The sequence below is a fragment of the Clytia hemisphaerica genome, unplaced genomic scaffold (assembly GCF_902728285.1).
Source record: "Clytia hemisphaerica strain Z4C2 unplaced genomic scaffold, Clytia hemisphaerica genome assembly, whole genome shotgun sequence".
Classification (NCBI taxonomy): Eukaryota; Metazoa; Cnidaria; class Hydrozoa; order Leptothecata; family Clytiidae; genus Clytia; species Clytia hemisphaerica.
In genome coordinates, this window is record NW_027104477.1 from 529,293 (window position 1) to 549,289 (window position 19,997).

The 19,997-nt window shown below is 35.0% G+C and overlaps 2 protein-coding genes across 2 annotated transcripts in view; one reads left to right on the forward strand and one right to left on the reverse strand.

Moving 5' to 3' along the window:
- Positions 1-3,453, forward strand: part of LOC136821469 (putative 3-methyladenine DNA glycosylase) — a 30,326-nt gene extending 26,873 nt beyond the window's left edge. Inside the window, exon 5 of the mRNA XM_067077705.1 lies at positions 1,860-3,453. The gene's annotated coding sequence lies outside the window, so the exon portion shown is untranslated. The remainder of the gene's footprint in view (positions 1-1,859) is intronic.
- A 3,228-nt stretch (positions 3,454-6,681) lies between these two features.
- Positions 6,682-19,481, reverse strand: LOC136821463 (WD repeat-containing protein 13-like). Its single transcript, XM_067077698.1, has 13 exons — positions 19,230-19,481; positions 18,668-18,723; positions 17,941-18,032; positions 17,355-17,576; positions 16,797-16,879; positions 16,263-16,403; positions 15,891-16,057; positions 15,336-15,479; positions 15,116-15,174; positions 14,521-14,640; positions 12,349-12,467; positions 9,443-9,588; positions 6,682-6,963 (listed from the first exon to the last, which is right to left on the reverse strand). The coding sequence occupies exons 1-13, from the start codon at positions 19,303-19,305 to the stop codon at positions 6,916-6,918; spliced, it is 1,473 nt and encodes a 490-aa protein (XP_066933799.1). The 5' UTR covers positions 19,306-19,481; the 3' UTR covers positions 6,682-6,915.
- Positions 19,482-19,997: the final 516 nt, after the last annotated feature.

A 19,997-nucleotide genomic window follows, 5' to 3' on the forward strand; every position in this document is an offset into this window, starting at 1 on the left:
GGTATACGAAAGCCGCCCATCCAATACCATACGCCCATCCGTATGAGCCGCCATTGTCTGTGTTTGTTTCATCTGCATAAACAGCCATTGCTAGAATTAAGATAATTGAAATTAGTCTGAATTTAGTCTAACTAACATGGCATGGACCCCCCCCCCAGCCCGCAGGGGGGGGGCTACAACCAAAATCTTCCTGAAAAAGGCTGGGGCTGGATTTTTTTTAATTTCAGGGGGTACCTATGATCTCTGGGGGTATCTAACTTTTATGTAGTAAGGTCTGGGGGCTTGGGAACTATATTTTATCTTGCTTTTATCTAACTATCATTATTCTTTTTAATTGTAAAATTATACAATTTTTTCATTTCTTGACATATACTCAAGTCACAGGGGGTACCTACTAACGTCTGTTGTTAGGGGGTACCTAAAATTCAGGGGTACCTAAACCCCTGGTCCATGCCATGACTAAGTTAAAGTTGAAACCAGCTTTTAGTTCGTCCCTTTGTCTATTGATACGGTATTCATACAGAGGGGGTTGGACAAACCTTTTCCAATCAAAAAAAGTTCTTGCGTGAATGCCCCCTGGAAAGTGACAAAAAATGCAAATTACCCTTGGAAAAATTTCTTTTCATACCTTAAAGTGACATGGGCGAAATCAAATCAGTCTTTTACCCCCTGGAAGTTTTTAACAATGAAAAATGAAATGGCCGTTAATTTTATTATGAAAAAAACTGTCTGCGTAAAATTATTTTCCTTTACCATCCGTATTCGCCATTTCCTCTGATATTTCAAAATCCCAGGTTTCAAAAATATGAGACAACGAAAATAAATTTCCTTTTTAGGTGTCAAAGATGCTATGTAGGCGGCTAAACGTTACAAAAGGAAAAAATTATCTTTCATCTGTTGACGAAAAAAAGACTTTATTTTTTCGCCTTAAGTTATATAATTACCGTACTTACCTATAACAATCTAAAGCGCCAAAACCAAAAAGATTCGGATATTTGCTGCGGTATAGGCACTTTTTACGATTTAGGCGCATTTGATTGTTAAGGGAGTGTTTGGATTGTTATATGTAAGTATGGTATGTATTTATTCCATGGCCCATTTTTACGGACCTGTACCGGGAGGAGAGCCGCCACATATACCGCCCTTTTGATCCCGGAAAAACAAAAACTCTGTTCGGGCGATACATGCATTTTTAACCAACAAAATATATTTGAAGATTTGGTGCGGAGTGCGGATGGTGGAGTGATTACCAATTTGATAATCACATTTTGCTTTAAATTGAATGTACCCAAAGCAAAAAAGTTACGGAAAATGCTAGACTATTAAAATAGTCGTCTATGACGGTGAAACTGGCTCTCGCCTTACGCCTTCTATGTTCGCTTAGTTTAGTTATTTCCAAACTAACCTATACCAGACTCTTCTTCGCTGACTGAAAAGATAACGCGAAGTTCGGTTTGTTACGGTTAGGATGTTCTTAACTTTTTTTTTGAGCTTTTAGCCTTAAAATGTTCTTAACCTGTTCTTATTTTCACCATTTTGTGAGTATTTTTGTGCAATTTGGTGTATGCAAAGCCTTAAAATGTTCTTAACTTGTTCACAATATCTTTGGTCATCAAAGCCTTTTATGTTCTTATACAGTTTTTTGTTCTTATAAAAAATGTGTAATGACAGTGTAAAAATACAGTACGATTGTGAATCCAGGTATAATTCATCAGAAAAAAATACATGAACCAAATTTCGAAATACCATAAAAGCAATAAGGGAGAAAGCTTTTTCTAAGCATTGGAGTTAAATTTTTCAGGTCTAAGCTGATGTCTAATTAAGACCCTTTTTACACAGAACAACTTATTTCATTTAAGGCTTGATTTACACTTACCGATCAATTGCCAAAAGGCAGAGATGAAGAATACAATAGCACTGAATTTGGGTTTAATCGATTCCATGAAGATATCCAAGATAGCCAAGATAAATCCAACGATGAGAGTCAAGATGGCCAAGATACAGAAGGCTTGGACGGTCTTCATCCAGGACAATGTGTCGTTGAGATCGAAATCAATATCAGCACAAATGGATTCGTCGTTCATCTCATAACATGATGCAAATAAACCTGGAAAAAATGTGATGTGTTTTCTACAATCAGGTGACACAAACAAACACTACAAACACTTAATGCTCCTTCCCTCCCGCAAAAGACCACTGGATCACACCGCCGGAAGAAAAGAAAACTTTGCAAAATTTTAAAAAGTGGTGAGCAATAAAGTATAGCCTGGCAGCCTAGTAGCGGATATTCATTCCAAGATAAGTTTGCTTTAAATCCTAAGTATGAGATTTATTTTTAGCTTTTTCTATACTTTAGGCGTACAAACTTTCGCAAGCACAAAGTTTCGTTAGGTCGAGAAAGCGCTAATTTAAAAGCATTAACTTTTGTCAGCCATTTTAGTGACAAGATATAATATATTTTTGTCATACCAGAGTGTGATGTTCCTGCTTTCATCCAATGGGTGGAACCAGTCGCGATAGACATCAAAAGAAACGTCACAAATGCAACAACTAGTGCAATTATGGTCGTGATTTTAGCGCCCATCTTTGTATAGCTTCTTTTCAATTTAGTACGAAAATGATGATGATCTAAAACATAAATAAAATCAATAGCATAATTTCTCACGAAGTGTACTTAGGAAAATAGAAATATTGAAACGTAGACGACAACTTCAGGGTAGTGCCCCCCCCCCCAGGGCTTATTCTGTAACTTGATTTTGGCGCGACTTTGATGTGTTTTTGTATAAAAATCTGCCTGGGAAGAAAGGTCCAAGTCGAATTTTTACCAAAACTAGTTGTTCCTGCCACCTACAAAAAGAAAAATTTGCAAATTCTCAAAATAATATAATAGAATCGTCAAATATTCTTACCTTAAGATCTTTGTTTTGACCCTGTAGTGTTGAACGTAATATTTTAAAGCGGTTCCGTTATCTTGTTAAAAATAATTTTTTAAAGATTTTATTTTGTCCTTATTTATTTATTTCGAAATTTCCTAATCACGATGAGAATTTTTTTTGATTCGGTTTATACAAATTGTGGTTTCTTAAGCGTGGTGTCTCTAAAAATACCCATGATTCAATAGTGACGATTCAGTATTCATTCTTGAAACTTTTTTTTCGTCAAATTTTGTAATTTTTTAAGCAAATTTTCTAATTGAATTTTTGTCACTTATTTTATGCGAATTTTTTTATTTTAAAACAGTTTTTTCGTGTATTCCTTAGATATTGTATTTATGATTTCATTGCTTTTAAAATTTCCTTAGAAAATGAATTTTTAGAATCTGTAATTTTTTGTATTAAATTTTGCATTGTTATTAATTTTTTAATGTTTTTCTCTTTTCATTTTGGTTACCAGCTGATTGCGGTTTAGGTGAAAAAAAACACAACTTTGTTTTCCATAGAGATTCATAACAAACTATTTTGATTTCTTTAAATTTTCTTATGACCTCTATTTTTTAAATACTTTACAAAATAAACTCTACCGGTATCTGGACACTTCCCCGACAGACGTTTCCCCGACGGACAATTCCCCGACTGAGGTTTCCCCGACTGAGGTTTCTCCGACTGAGGTTTCCCCGACGGACATCTCCCCGTTGAAATTTTCGTCATCTTTCGTGCTTCATCAGCATATCCCCGTAGGAAGGAGGGATGAAAAAAAGAAATATAGCGATTAAAAAAAGGCCTCATCGTCACCATGCTTCAACCGCAGTCGAGATAAGGAATTGCTTGCACATGTCATGGTCACACGCGGCAGTTTCAAGATCAAGAAGTACAATTAGTCATATAACCCTGGTGAGTTAGACCTGTATTGCGTATCGTCCAACGCTCCCAAGTCCTAAAACCTTGGGGACACGAGAAGTGTTTTTCGCGTTGGTTTAATGCAATATGCTACATCCCACCAGCCTGAAACGCTTTCTCCTGTCTCCACCCCATCAAGAAGTATATTCAGTCATATAGCCCGGCTGAGTTAGACCTGTATTCTTCGTCACGGCGTGACGTCAGACTTAGGGTACTTTCTAAAGTAATTATTGTTTCCAGTAAACATAATCTTTTAGTGAGTTGAACCATTGTGTTTGTTTTATCCTCGAAATTATTAAAAAAATTATTGAAAAAGATGTCACATGACTTTCCGTTGGCAAAGAATTGCGTTTCGTCCAACGCTACCAAGTCCTAACCATGTATTTTAGACCATGTCGAAATTATCAGAGGAAGAGATTTGTAATTGTAATTTCATTGTCTTCTAACGAGCGTTGCACTCCTTCGCTTGTTTCCGACGTACTTACTCTTTTGTCTTAAATCCGCCAGTCCTAACAGTCAAGCCGATTAAAGAATAATATAGTTGCTCTAATCCTTTTTTTTTCTCGCAATTTTCCGTCTTCTGGTCAGGCAAAACTCTGACCACAAACCTTTCAGTATTGTGAAATATCTTCCGTCCTGCACACAGTACATCAGTTAAGCCATCCCTGAAATAGTTGAGAGGCTCGGCCTACACTGTCTATTTAAAAAGTTTCGACGTGTGCACCGGACCTAACGGAGAAACAGAGAAAAGACACTTCTGTCTTGTCACTACTGGCCGAAATATTAATGAAGATACACGAAGAATTCTATTGGCTGTTAGACAATTGTTGAAACCACGTGATTGTTTTGATTGGAAGTGCGCGAATCTGATTGGCTAACCTTATCAACGGCTTTTTTGGCACGAAATTCAAACCAAATGTAAACAAATTCAAACTGGGTCATAAATACCATACTCTCACTGAGTAGCTTCTTATGGGATATTTGATTGGGCGGTGTAAATTTTCGTTAGAGAGAATGAATGGATCTCCAGACTTTCCCTGAAATTACTAAAAGTATTTTCGGATGAAGGTAAAACGCTTCGGTAGAGTATTCGCCGGGGGTAGGGTGATGGCTATCATCCCCAGAATTTATTTTGATATAGGTGATGCGTATCGTGCATGGAACTCCCGTGCGTCCGAGAGTTACCCCGAACTTGGGGTAACCAAAAGTTGCATTAACTTTCATAATTTCGTCACATCCAATCAAAGGAAGAAGATAATGAAGTCATTATGTTTGCTTTCATAATTATAAATGTTCATTTATTGAACAAAGAAAGAAAGAAGTCTTTGTGTAAGTTACAGGTAAGCTAGGACAGAAATATTGTAGACGATAGGCATCCCCTATATCAAATCATATCAGAGAAGATGCGTGCAGGTTGGTTATTCACCCCCTACTACCGGGTTTTCAACACCAGGTTTCGGGCTAAAGAAAATAACAAATATTGATTCCAAAACAAAATTTTCTTCCATTCCAAAAAAAGCAATATAAAAATACAAAACTGAAACTATATAAATACAAGATTAAAAAAAATCAACATCGACAAAAAAACCCTACGGGTCCTAAAGAAATTTGAAAGCTAAATAATAAAGATCAGAAAATACTTCAGAGCTAACTTTGTGAGGATGAGTTTTGACGAGATTGTAATTTAGCCAAATAACTTGGCACTAATGGGGAAATTGAAGGCATACTAAAATCTCATATACAATTTTTTAACTCGCTAAATAAACCCAATCTAAAATGCTTAAAGTCTCTCGAAAATAAGGAATTCAAAAAAGGTTTACAGCCAGGTTCCTGCTTTGTAAAATAAAAAGTTACCTAAATTAAACATTTTCAGTAAATTTACAGGTACAGCTAGCTTGACATGGTACACGCTTTTTTTTTGTAAGAATGGTGTAAATCCGTTTCATCATGGATATTCTTAACTTTTTTGGGAAAATCATCCTAAAATATTCTTACAGCATTCTTAGGTTAGAATCCTAATTCAGACTAGATTTAACATTTAGTACATGCTTCTCAAGGATAAAATGACATTTCTGTGAAAGGAGTGATCCTTACTTGGGGGTAATTGACAAGTTATAATTGAAAATACTCTTAAAAATGGCAAAATTCCATGATGGTGATATTCTTAGCATTATTCTTAGTTTTTCGGCCATTTTCATCATGGACGTTCTTATAAAGTGTATTCTTATAAAAAAAGCGTGTATTCAAGCCACAACTTTATTAACTCTTTAATTCGAACTTCTCTTATTCGAATTTTCTATAATTAGAACTAAATGTCAAAATAAATTCTGCGTAATTAAATTATTTCTTGATCACTTGAAGACCAAATTAAAATTGACCCTCTCTAATTCGATCCTCTAATCATATAATTCTAGAAAGAGCGCTTTTCAGACGTCTACGAGTTACCTCTGTGTCACAGACCCGCTAGGATCCCAGCCCACTGGAAAATTGACTTTGATTTCATTCCCATTTGAAATTCAAAGTTTAAAAAATGCACTCCAAAAACCCACTGGATTTTCTTTACCTTAGAACAATAAGATTTCTATCCCCATTGGGATTTCGAAATAAATTTTCATCCCCATTGTGGGAAGAAGTTTGATCAGGGGATGAGAGATAGATGTTCTCAGGTGATGTTCGAATTTTAGATTTATAGAATTCAAGAATAGCATACCGTAGTGATTCTAAAAATAGACATCAAGATTACTGTTTGTCCGAGTTTTAATCCCATCATCCTTTGCATTAATTGCTTTTACAAGTCAATTACACTCTTTGACAATAAAAAAAGTAATAACTTGCACGCATTACGAATCAAGAAGAAAAGGATTGCGGGAATTTCGGTCAAATGTTAAAAGTAATAATTATGACGTTTGCATAGCGGTGTGCTATTGCTTTCATTACAGGCAAATCAACATTCTCCACTCGTTTTCTTTCAAAACGTCAAAATTAGGTCCTTTTCAAGTCCACAACCTCCATATAACGTAATATGAACGTTGACATAACGTCCTGTCAGTCAGGAGAGAGAGAGAGAGATCCAACATCATCAAGAACTTGGAGATACTTGTTGACGTTTCCATACAATTACTGTGCCCTGGAAAAATAAATTTCTAGTATAAAAGAGAGCACAAAATTTTTTTTACTTCGAATCAATAAGTAGCTGGGAAAGTCGGGACAAGATGGAGTTTTTACAAGCTCTCATTTAATTTGGTTGATCGTTAACCAGTAATAAAAAATTTTGTTTTACTTTTTCTAAAGAACGCGTCATTTTTATTACTTCAAATGACCAATTATTAAAGTATCTTATAAAAACTCCATCTCAACTGGGAAAATCCTGGGTTAAAAACGAAGAAAACAGTTGTTATACAGGGTGTCCCCAATTAAAGTATCGAATTTGAACATGCGATTGAGTAGAAAAGTTTGTGTGTGTTATCGCTAAAATATAAGAACGTTCTCCATCACACAGGCTTATTACAAAAGGTAGCTACAACGTATAAATTAATCGTAATGACAAAGAAAAAAGAGGGAGATACAATTTTGTGAACACGCACATAAAACTTACTACTCATAGTTGTGTTTCGACTCGATACTTTAATTAGGGACACCCTGTAGAGAAAAAGAACTAGTAGACAAGAAAAGAATCTCAAGTCATCAATTCTTCATATCCGAGTGATATACTTGTTCTGAGTTCGAAACTTCAAAAAAGTGTTGAGTTATTGGCTTGAATTTTTCATTTTCGTTTTCCACTCACGAATTAATCGCAAATCTTTCATTCTTTCTTTCACTCGAGTTATCACTCCGAAAAACTTCCACTTGACTTAAGTAATAAGCTCGACAAATTAGTCTAGCACTCCATTTGGAAATTTCACCCGACACACTAAAACTCTGAAGGTCGGGAAAATTTTCAGCTTTTGTAAAGTTTGGATTACTGTACAGAAATTTGTAAGACCGCGTCACGGATTTTGCAGCCCTCGTTTTCGGAGATTAGCAGGCACGACTGAATAATTTTCAGCTTTATGCGTTAGGGTAGTTGAACCCAATTGGGGATGTGGCACAACAAAGGCAGTCATTTCTCTCCGACGGGAAATTGGCCCTTTGCTTTAGAGCTTTAGCGGCCCTGAGGGGCCCGCAGAAATAGGTCAAGTTGGTCAATTCATGAAACTACCTTAAGTGGATAAATTTTCACATGGATTAATTTTCGCGGTTTTCGCGAATTTTGACCATTTTCGCGAAATTTTGAAGGCCTTTGATTCGCGAAATTAGTCCACGCGAAATTATTTGGAATTTTACATTCGCGAAAATTCGCGAAATCAAAGAAAGAAATCAAATTATTATATTACGAGACCAACTCTTCATTTCAATTATAAACTCTAGTAACCTCCTAAAAGTACTTTCTTTGAAGTTTTTTGAAAACTTTTGAGTGACTGCGTCTGCCATTGTCTGTACACAAACCCAATATCTACGGCTAATTTCAAAATTCATTGCCGTAGAGGGTCTGTTGTCATTGTCTTTTCTGGTTTGAGATTTTTCAAACCAACCGCTACGATGGAGTGCTGTTGGAGTTTGGCGAGAAATCGGAGGCGACAAGACAAAATGGCCGTCAGAGTTGTCAGAAACTATAGAAGTTTGTCGAAAAAAAGTGTTTTCATAACTAAACTGACTTCTTTATTTTTTAATAATTGGAATAAAAGAAAGCTCTAAAGAAGACATTCTATTGCAAAATAACTCTTTTTGCACAAATCGAATGTTTTTGTTTACATTTTGGATCTTTGAGTTCACGAACATCGGAACATGAGAGCAAGTTTTGATTGGAATCTTGTTTTTAAAGTGGTTTTAACTTCAGTTCTTTGCAAAAGAATATACTCACTGCATGTTTTTATGTTCAAATTCAGTATTACTTTTACGGCATTCGATCTATGTAGAGTGGCTATAGTTTGTTTTGTTGGCATAACTTTTGTAATTAAAATGTTTGTATTTTTCTTTGGCGGACTACATGGAAAAAAGGGTAATTGGAAAATAATTTTCTGTTAGACAATTTTGAATATGTCTTCGTTACTTTTCAGCCTTTAGTTTGGCTCAAAAACATTAAAAAAGCAGCCAAAACATGCTTAGAAAGTGACCCTCAATGGACCCCATCCCTTTGTTTACAATTGTCGTACTTTGGCGGCCATTTTATTTCAAAATTATACTTCATCGCAGAGGTCTCCGTACGGAAAAACTATTGTCAAACAGACAATGCGCACAGAGTGAACTACGCTACGATAATCGTGAGATACACTCTGGTACAGAGTACGTCTGCCATTGTTCGATTAAAAAAAAACACATCTCTTTTCTAGTTACAATTTATATAGTCTCAAAATTAAATAAATATTAAAGCCATTTTCGCGAAATTTAATCTACGCGAAAATTTTAAAGACCCTTGATTTGCAAAAGTCAAATCACGCGAAATCTTTAAATTCTCGTCTCGCGAAAATTAATAAATGCGAAAATTTATCCACTTAAGGTATTGTCAATATAAAATTCACATTTTATTCACACATAAAACGTTTTGACGGTTGTTTCAATCAACTTACCTCTTGATCACAGGAACATAACAAACTTTCATCATAATTCCAACAAACATCAAGGACTGGGGACGAATGACCTAATAATGTGTTCAACGGTTTCATTGGTTCATCGATGTTGAAGAAATAAACAGACATGTCTTCACTGCCCGTCACTAAGAAGAATGAGGGATAATTTTATTTTTTCTCTCCGGGGTGGGGGATACTTAGAAAAAATGGGTGCTGGGTATATTGTGCAAACGATAAGGGTGGGTTTTTCACCTTCCAAAGTCTCTCTAAGGGTAGAGAACTCAGAAAAGTAGTCCCTCTAAGGGTCGGCAAATTCACTATTTTTAGGAAATGTTTTTTTTTCTTTCTCTTTCACTACCAATTTTAAAAATTTGGTATAAATAACAAGCAATATGTTCTCTTTAAAAATAAACATAGCCTGATATAGCGTTAAAAATATATTATACTTTTCGTTTTGAGAGATAAATAGTTTTTGATTTTGAGAGAAAAAGTCATTTTTCCAAAATTGAAGAAATTTTTTCTTTGACTCTCTGAGAGGCATTTTTTTTCACTAAAAATTTGTTCCCTCTAAAGGTCCACACATATCCCTCATCGGCCAACCCTAGTACCCCCGAGAGTGTAGTATTCTTCAATTAGTCGAACTTTCAGTTATTCGAAGCGATTTCTGTTCCCTTTCTTCCCGTTTTCCTTGGAAAATACACAAAAAGGTTTTTATTAAAACTAGATATTTTCCTTTAAAAATACGAGGAAAATGTCTTGCCACTAAAGTCAACAAGTTTGTATTTTCTAAGAAACTTATTTTCTTCATAATACAAAATAATGGAAAAATCCAAGAAAAAGGAATAAAAGTTTCTTTTACTTATTTTCTTTCAAAAATACAGATAAATGAAGAATCTTGCGTACATTTGCTTCAAGACGGGAAAAATCAAAAAATAATTTTAATTCGAAACCCGTCTGTATTAGGGTAAGGAAAGCGCAAATTATGAAGTTATTTAGAGAAAAAGTCAAAAAACAAATTATAATAAATATATTTATTTCTCAATTTTTTCGTACTCAAAAGCCTTCTCAACTTAATCTTTTTAAATCCTGTGAAACTAAATTGTTTTCGAAATCTGTTCTGACCATATGATGACAAGGAGTAGCAAGAAAAAACAACAATTTGTGACAAAATACGTTAAGTTTGGCAGTAGTTCAGTTTCTTATATAATATGAGCAGTTTTTTTTTTTTTTTGGGGGGGGGGGGGGGTCATGAACCCCACGTTATATAACATTTATCTATTTCAATTAATTTTGAAGCTACAATATCGGACAAAAGGTCTGTAACATAGCAAATTTGGGAATTACGCAAACTAACAAAACAAGTGTTTATTTTTTTGGTATAGTACACGTTTTTTTTTTTTATTAGAACACCTAAAATTTGGCTGGATGTGCTTATTTTGTTCTAGCAATTTTCAGCCTAAAATGTTCTTAAATGCGTTCTTAATTTTTCAGACTACTCTAAATCGACAATATCATGCAAAATAAAGAGCACTTAAAATTGGTAAAATTTGGACAATATTTGACTCTCGATTTTAGAAAAATCCATCCCTAAGTTGGGTTAAAATTGCTTGAAAAGAGGAAAAAATAGTAGTTTCTTGTCATTTTTTTCCAAATTGAGGCTGGGCATGTTCTTATGATCTTCTTAATTTTTCGACGAATTTCAGCCTCAATGTTCTTATAAACTGGGTTCTAATAAAAAAAAAACGTGTAACCCTATAAGTGGCTGAAATTAGCTGAAACTCAGTGCAAGAGTGGTGAGTGCATCAGTAAATTTACTCTGAAAGAAGTGATACCTTTATAGACTTTAACTAGTTGATCAACATAAAACATGAAATTAAAAATCAACAAAACGTCAGAAAAAACTAATGAGGAATTCCAACGAAAAACCATGAATAATTTTTTCTTCAAAAATTGGGCTCCATTAGAATTTGGGAATTACTACTTTGCTTAACTGTACAAAAAATCATGAAAATCTGTCGACTGTAATCAAAACAATTAAGAAAAACTTGTTTTACGCTGAATTTCGGCTGTTCCGGCGATTTTTAAGAAGTTCCGGGTTGAAACGATGCAAAGTTTTGAGCATCACCATGAAATACCATTTTATGTAAAAAATAATAACGTCAAATGAAAAACTGTTTAGGAGATATTGATGAAAAAAGTATTAATACACATCTGTGTACAAAGAATGGACGGACGGACGAACGAACACAGGTAAATTTATAGGAACCACAGGTAGGTTTAAAAAGTTATTTATTCCCTAAGCCGATTGTGAAGTGTCGATTTTCAGATCTGGATTTTATTATTTGAACACATTAGATTAGATTTTTACCAAGTGTGGCAGAAATAAATATAAGTATAGAACTATAATATATTGGACGGATGATTACCATTAGATGCTAGAAATTTCTGTGTAACTATAACGACAACGAGCAGTAATAAGTTCTCTGTTTTCTTTCTTGACTTATCAGCACCAGAAAAAAATAAAGTTTTCCTTCACTCTCAGTATTTTCGTTTCTTTCATTCTTTTTTGTTTGTTCAGCATAAAAATGAGAGAAAACCGACACATTTTATAAGAACACACTATATAAGAACATAAGGCTTCGATGCTTAAAGTATTTATTAAGGCATAAGGGCAAGACTCTAAAACACCAGATTTCTTAGGAAAATGCGGACAAAAATACTAACAGACAAAATTGTGAAAATAAGAACATGATAAGAACATTTTTAGGCTTAATACTGAAAGAGTTCAGAACATCCGAATGCTTCAGAAATTTGATGTTCTTATAAAAAAACGTGTAGAGACACAACATCAAGAAAGGGTATAGGATAAAATATAAAACCTACAAAATATAAAAACAAGCACTTACCTATACACGCTCCTTGTCTGAAGGACATTAAAGGACAAAACGAACTTCGTATACGGCTCTTGGCTTGCTGTATCGGGAAAGTGGTTTTCAATTGGAGATCATCGTTGATCGGTGATATACTGAAATTGAAATGAAAACTGCGATGTACAGTTGACGCTCTCTAATTATTCATGATATGCACCACTACAATATCTTCGACACTACAAGACATAGTTCGAACCCCCCCCTTTCTTAAGGGGGGATGACACCTTCCAAAAAAGTGAAGAAGGGGGGATCAGAAATTTTCACTAAAAAGGGGGGAGGGATAGCAAGGAGGGGGGGGATCGTTTAAGAAGGGGGGGGCTTACATATATTGTAGATTATTTTCCAGCACTGTTATGAAATTTGGTCTGCATTAAAGGAAGTTCTTTATTTTCACTAAAAAGTGGTATATATTTCCCAGACTTAATTTTTCTTTACTGTTTCCCTTCCCTTTTTACCATAAAAAATTTAGCCCGAAATCCTTGGGGGATAGGTATTTTTAAAGGTTGGGGGGATGCCAAGAAGGGGGGTCATTTAAGAAGGGGGGGTCAGACCCCTTTCCGCACTATGCAAGACCCAACAGCAACAGCTGATTGGTTCAAAGTGATATGTAAAGTTCGGCAATACGTAAATTGCAAATGATCAGCTGTTGGATCCGTTATGTAATGTCCGAAGAAATTGCAATGGTGCACATCATGAATTCGATAATATTGAAAGCTACCGTCGACAAGAAACTATCATAAACGACGCTGTACTATTTGATATGTTCCCTTATTCGATGAAAATTCCTTGAAAATCGAATTAGGGAGCGTCAACTGAAAATTATACTTTAACATGAATACATGCTTTATTTTTAATATAATAATAATGATGTTTTTCTTCATTTCATCATCAACTTATACACTTTTTTTTATTCTGCTTGTGTTTCTCTGCACAATTAAGAGTGCTCAATACTTAAAGTAGGAGCTTGTTACATAAGAAACGGTGTATTTCTTCTCAAGTTTCTTGCTAACGCATTCATCAGTTGATTAGGAAAAAACTATCAAAACAAAATTCTGAGAAAATCATCCTAAAATGTTTTTATGGTATTCTTAGGTTAGGAACGAAATTCTATCTAAATTTAACATGTAATTAATACACAGCTGAAGCATAAAATGGCATTTTTGTGAAAGTATCGAGCCTTACTGGGGGATAATTGGCTAAAAATGGCATTCTTAGGATTGGTTGTCAAATTCCACGATGGTGATATTCTTAACGGATTCTTAATTGTTTGGCAAATTTCATCATGAATATTCTTATAGAGTATAAAATGGCGTGTATGAGCTTAGTGATCGGAGGTGCCACAAACTATGGGTTCCCAGTTTAAATGTTTGTTTCTTTCATTAATTATTCCGTTCAGTTCTAGCCAATACTCGACGTCACGGATTTTTTTCTTCGTAATTAACGTCTTTTCTACTTTGCGACTTTTTCGAATGTTTTGAGCCCGGGTTTTCGACTACAACTTTAAAATTTCAAAGCTCTTGCAGTAGGGGAAAAATCGAATTTGCGTCAAAACACTTCAAAACACAACAGGCTTCAATTTTCGAAAATCGTCAAAGAGGAACTCAATAAGAAACTGAATGAAAAATTCCGGTTTTTGCGAGGTGCTCGCAAGTTCAATTCATAAGATTTAAAAACATTTTACGGTTATGGGTCATTTAGTGGGGGTGATTGCATGGATATTTAGTATGCAAAACATTTGAGCTCAGACAAAGTAACAGCGATACTTAGCCCCCGGAGGCACTCAAGGTAAATGACTTACCATACGTGCGGCTCTTAAGGGTATATTTTCCAAGCTTCCCAAAGCAAAGACGAGAAATATTACACTCTAAGGGTGTAGCCCTAAATTGTAATTGTAATTGGAAAAGCATTTCTTTCTCCCAAGCCAGCGCAAACTTGAAAAAATTAGTTCAGTTGTTTCTAGACTGCAGAATTTTAGACCTGGTATGTACAGTAGGGTCTCTGTAACTCGAACCTCTATATCTCGAATGTCTCTTTAACTCGAATATATTTGTGTTACGCCCTGTTGTGTGTTGGAGTTATGAAGACTCCGTTGTATCTCACAAAATAAAAACCTTTAATCAATGAAACCCTTGACCGAACGGCACCTACCCATATAATCGAAGTGAGTTTGACGCTAGATTGACCAATAGTGATGGATCTCGAGCCTCACGTGACACCCACGTGCGAGCTGATAATGACGTAATACTGCAATTGTCACCAATGGCTATCCTAAGAAGGGAAACATTTATGCTCACGTGAAAATGATTAACCAATCAAGTTTTATGAAAATATATTCACATTTGAATTCTTTCTAGGACTACCCACAATAATAGATCTCTTCATGATAGAACTTAGTTTTCGAAGAACAAAATTTGATTAATGCAACTACAAAATTCGTCGAACTTAGTTCTTGCCAAAAAATTCCCTCGAAAGGAACTCATCGTTAGAATAGATAAATTCAGGCAATTTCATTGGATAGGAAAATTTAACAAAGGTAGTTAATCAAGCAAGGTTTTTCATCTGAAGCAAGCGGAAAATGGATTTGGCACAGCAAAGAAGTACTAATTCTCGACATATTAGCAAATTATTCAGAAATTTGAGACGGGAAAGCTTATCTATATACTTCACCTAGACGGAAATCCGTCTGAGACGGAAAAACTTTAACAATGTATTCAGACAAATGAGTTTCATTTCATCGGCTTACTTTCGACTTTTGGTGAGTTTCCCACTCATGACGTTGAAGGCGAAAGACATCAACACACCCTGTAAACAAAAAGGAAAGTAAATGATAAGTCAAAGGTTTAAGCCTCAAAAAGCTCAAAAAGTCCTGAAAAATCAATCCAGGGAGATTTTGAGCTTCCTAAATAGACCTCCTCAATGTGGGGGTTAAACTTTTTTCTAGAATAACCCAATGAATGTTATACCTTATCATCTCCAGCCCACAAGAATGTGCCAGACGGATCAAACTCCAAACAACGGATAGGATTTGTTCCCTTGGCAACACCATCTTTGGTACATTTACCAGTAGAGACGTTGAACACTTGCACGTGACCTTTTTGGTTACCAGTCTGTTGTCATGGTTTCACGCAAGGTTAAGGAATATATAATTAAGTTCAAATACTATATTCAAAGTTTAGGTAACGATTTTCAGAATTTAAAGTTCGGGTGAGAATTGCGATTATAGTACTTCCACTTTATTTCATTAGACTATTCGATTTTGGAGGGGTTCAGTGGCTTTTAGGCTATATTCTAGGCCTTATTGGAACAATTTTAAGATCCAGAGATTAATACACCGTTGCAACGTCCTCTAATATTACATCACGGACACAATTTGCAATTACTGATTGGTTGCAAGTGACGTATTGACTAGTTTAACGTCACTTACAGCAAATCAGCTGTTGTTTCCTTGATGAATGAGAGTGGCTCAGAAGACTGCAATGGTTTATAAGATGAACCAAATTCAAAAATGAAAAGGATACAACAATAAGATTATTATTGAGCGGCATGAAACGGCACGCGTTGACCGCGCTACCATAATTATCCTTGATTACGCGGATATTTTGTCCAGTGTTCGAATTCCATAATTGTGCCGTGCAATCACTGCTTGCTGACGTCAGCAAATCGTTCATTATGGACCAATCAAAATCTAGAAAAAAAATCATTCATAAGAGACTTAAAGAAGGTGTGATAACTCTTTTTCTTTTCACGAATTGGAGATCTTGTGTGTCAAAATTTCGAGAATCTGTCACTTTTTAGGCCCCTCAATTTAGGTTCGCCATGCCTACAGGTCAAACGCATGAAAATTTGATTGGTTTAAATGTAACCTATTCAAAAAAGAATAAATACCTTACCATTGACACTGGCTTTGTGACCAAGCAGCATAAATTTGACGGCCGGTGGAAATTTACCGAGATCACAAACAGACAAAGAACCATCTTTCGATGAACAGCCCAATAAATATTTATCGTTGTTCGCAAACTTGATTGAAGTGACTAGAGAAAGAAAAAAAATCGTGTGGTTAATGGCTGGGAGTTTGAATAAACAGGGGATGGTGAAAATATAAAAATAAAAATTAGTGATTTTCCCAAATTACCAAAAGACATCATCTGCTTTTCAAAAACAATTCATATAAAAAAATTTTAATTTTAGAGTGTTTTCAGCTAAATGAGAATTATCTTTATGTTTTTTTTTTATATCTTCCATCTCCCTCTGGCAGCCTCTGGTAGATACTTCAAGACCTTCAAGACCGCTCCTTAAGATGGACAAAATATTTCTAAATTGTACACAGATTTGGGTAAACTTTCTCTGAATTATAAGGATCCAATTAAAAATGATTAAAATCAGGGGGATACAATTTTCGAAATTGAAGCAGTTGAGAATTTCACCTGAGTCAGCATGTTGATCGAAAATATGGAACATTCCAGAAAATGTATAATTTTCACTCAAAGATGTGTTCCCAGCCATTGCTCTATAAAAATGAAAAAAAAAGTAAACAAAGAAGATTTCGTTTCAGTAGAATAGAAAATAGCGAGTTTATGTATTTGCACATTCGAGGGTACGGTAAAGTGACTGAAGCGATTTGGAATAAACCACGGTTTTGACCCACAAAATTGAAGGCGGTAAAAATGAAGATTTACCGTCGTCCTCAGTCAGTCAGGATGTAGACAAATTAGAGCCTTGCCGTCTCCGTCGCAGGAAACACGCATACATAAACTCGGTAATATACAAGGGAAGACTACTACAAAAATACTAACTGGTCATTTACTGTCGGGTACGGAAAACGGCTACTACGGAAAAGGTTTACTCAGAGCTTTGAATTGTAAATTTGATGTTTTCACGTTGCGGTTCCTGCTGTGACTGCGGAGATCTCTATTCATGTTGCTCCAGGCCGCAGATAAGTACTATCAAAAGTTATCGAAAACCAGGAGTTAAGAATGACATACCGACTGGCTGAGGCCTTTTTAGTAGGCACTACACCTTCGCTTTCCAGGATCAATTCATCGGGAATCGTTTCAGTCATGGATAACATCTTGGTGTTCCAATTCAATGAAGAACCACTATGAAGACGTCTGTGTTGTGGACGGAATGATGCATCGTACGGACTGTGAGCGTCCGAATGGTGCAAGTCGACTATCGAGCTGTTACGGCTACGCAAATTGTAACTCCTGTGGAAAGAAAGTTTAATATAGACTCTTAGCATAAGTGCCTTGTTACAGAAACAAAATTAGTTTTATTAATTTTGACAAGTGCCTGCAGAAAAGAATAGATTGTGAGCGTCCGGATGGGCAACTATCGAGCAACTATTGCCCTCTTTTGAAGACAATGCAATGACTTCTTTCAATCTTTTCCAAGCAAAGATTTTAACTGCCAACGTTTTGCCCGCTTTTTTGCCTACCCTAACAATTAGAATAGGCAGAGTAGAAAGTGGGCCGTTTAAACAAGAGCTTAGTCCGTGAAATATCTCCTGAGATTCGATTGCATATTTGACACTCTTTCTAAACTTTTAAAGGGGCTGAGAATCCACTTTACCTGACACTTTCCGTTACAGAGACTGGTCCATATTTCTTTGCTAAAATCTGTTTTCGAACGTTGAAATAATTCACTCTTATTGAAGAGTCATTCTAAACAAGGAGAGGAAAACTATTAAAATATTTGACGTACCAATCGTAATCAAACTTACAGAATTTCTAAAATACTTGTGTTTTCACGTAAGGACTTGTTGTAGTACACTTTTTTTGCTCAGAGTTCCAAGAAACTGTCCAATAGTATCAAATATTTCTGTTGAAACTGATTTTGAAAATCGTCAACAACTACAACATTTTTGCCTGTAACGGCAGTCTTTCTTTATGCTGTAAAAACTTTTGCTAGACCTTAACTGCGCGGTCGACTCTTGAGGGGACTGGACATGAATTTACAAGGAAATGACGTCAAAATTCGTTCTCTTTGAGAATATGTTAATGCAAATTTAGACATTTTAACGCAATTCCTTCCTGGTATACTTGAACCCAGTCCCCGACGCTTTACAGGATGATAGATGTATATGCAGGGATTTTTCGAAACACTTTTTTATGTCCGTATACCGGCCAAAATACTCAATCTAAGATTGAATTTTGGAAACTTTTGGAAACTAGTTTAAGAAAACGGCCCCAGCTCAAAAGGCTTAGAAAAATCCCTGATATGTCATCTACTTTCACAATAAATTTCACTTATAAAATTCTCAGCACGCCCCCCTTAACATCCCTAGAATGTTTTTTACCTCCTTTTTGGCGTTCTCACGAAGTAACTGTGATCTCCTTCTGATGTAAAGAGTGCCTTAAAATGAAAAACATAAAACATTATCAAAAACAACGATGCTTCATAGCTTTTTAGATCCGCACTGTTTTTTACCTTATTGGAGAAATGTCTAAATTGTTCCTTGATATAAAATCTTTCATCAATTTCATGGTTTTTCAGAATAATTTTTAGAGACATGAAACCAGTAAGAAACACGATAGATCGTTTGCCAATTTCCCTAAGAGCAATTGGATACTTTGTAGATAAAACACAGTCTGAAACTGAAATAAAAACCTACAAAAATATTTCACTCAAAATGTAATAAACAAATTCTATAAAAATTATGCCCTTCAAGGCTATAAATTAATTTTCAAAGATTTTCAAGGTTGTTTGTTTCCAAATTTTCTAATTTTCAAGGTCTCATAGACTAGGCTAGTTTACTGCTAAATCTTACCCAGAACAAAACATAAGATTGAAATGAAAAATTGTCCGGATCTCCTTTGTCCGAGAATTGAAATCTAAAATTCGAAAAAAATTCTTCTTACGATTTTGTGGGTCGTTTGTGAATCTGTAATTACTATAACGTGCGTCTACAGCCAAAATATGTTGAGAGACATTCATTTAGATGATCAACCAATCACAGAACTGCATTCCCAAAGTATTATTCAATCAGATTACATGAAAGTCACATGTAAATTCAATCCAACCAATCAGCAGTAAATACCATGACAATCAAATTCTAGTTTCCGTCAAATGTCAGATTTTATTTTTATTTGTTTGTTATTTTGTTATTATCTGTAAAATAAACGAAAAATATTTCATAATCAAACAGAAAATTATTTAATATTAAAGATACACAGGGAAAATTGAGAAATTGACAGGGATGGGAAAAGGCAAAATTTGGGCAAAAATATCATAGAAATGCTGAATGTGAGATATACAAAAAATTATGAAAAAATGAAATACATAATTACAAAAATACATTTAAATTCTTAAATATACATTATTTTACGATAAGAATTTGAGATAATTCTCGCTAAATATGATTAAAATTAACTATTGTAACTGCTCTAAATCGTAAAACTAAATTTCATTAAAATTGGTAGTATATAAATCTTTATCATTATCTGAATTGAAAATTTCCTATAAAAGTATTTTTGTTGTAAAAATGTTTATTCGATCGACAAAAAATTAGGATCATACAAAAATTTGATATGGAGAAGTGACCTCATCGGTCCTTTTTACTCCGGCCTCTAATTTAGCGCCAGCCCCTTTTACGCCGGCCCTCATTAAAAGCAAGTGAGTAAGCAGTT

Excerpts from the sequence above, each read along its gene's own strand:
- LOC136821463 (XM_067077698.1), bottom strand. The coding sequence starts at position 19,305 with ATGAATGTCTCTCAACATATTTTGGCTGTAGACGCACGTTATAGTAAT. Across the intron at positions 15,480-15,890 it reads TCAATAATAATCTTATTGTT|ACTGGTAACCAAAAAGGTCA; the intron begins GTATCCTTTTCA and ends CCATGACAACAG. Across the intron at positions 15,175-15,335 it reads TGTGGGCTGGAGATGATAAG|GGTGTGTTGATGTCTTTCGC; the intron begins GTATAACATTCA and ends TTTTGTTTACAG.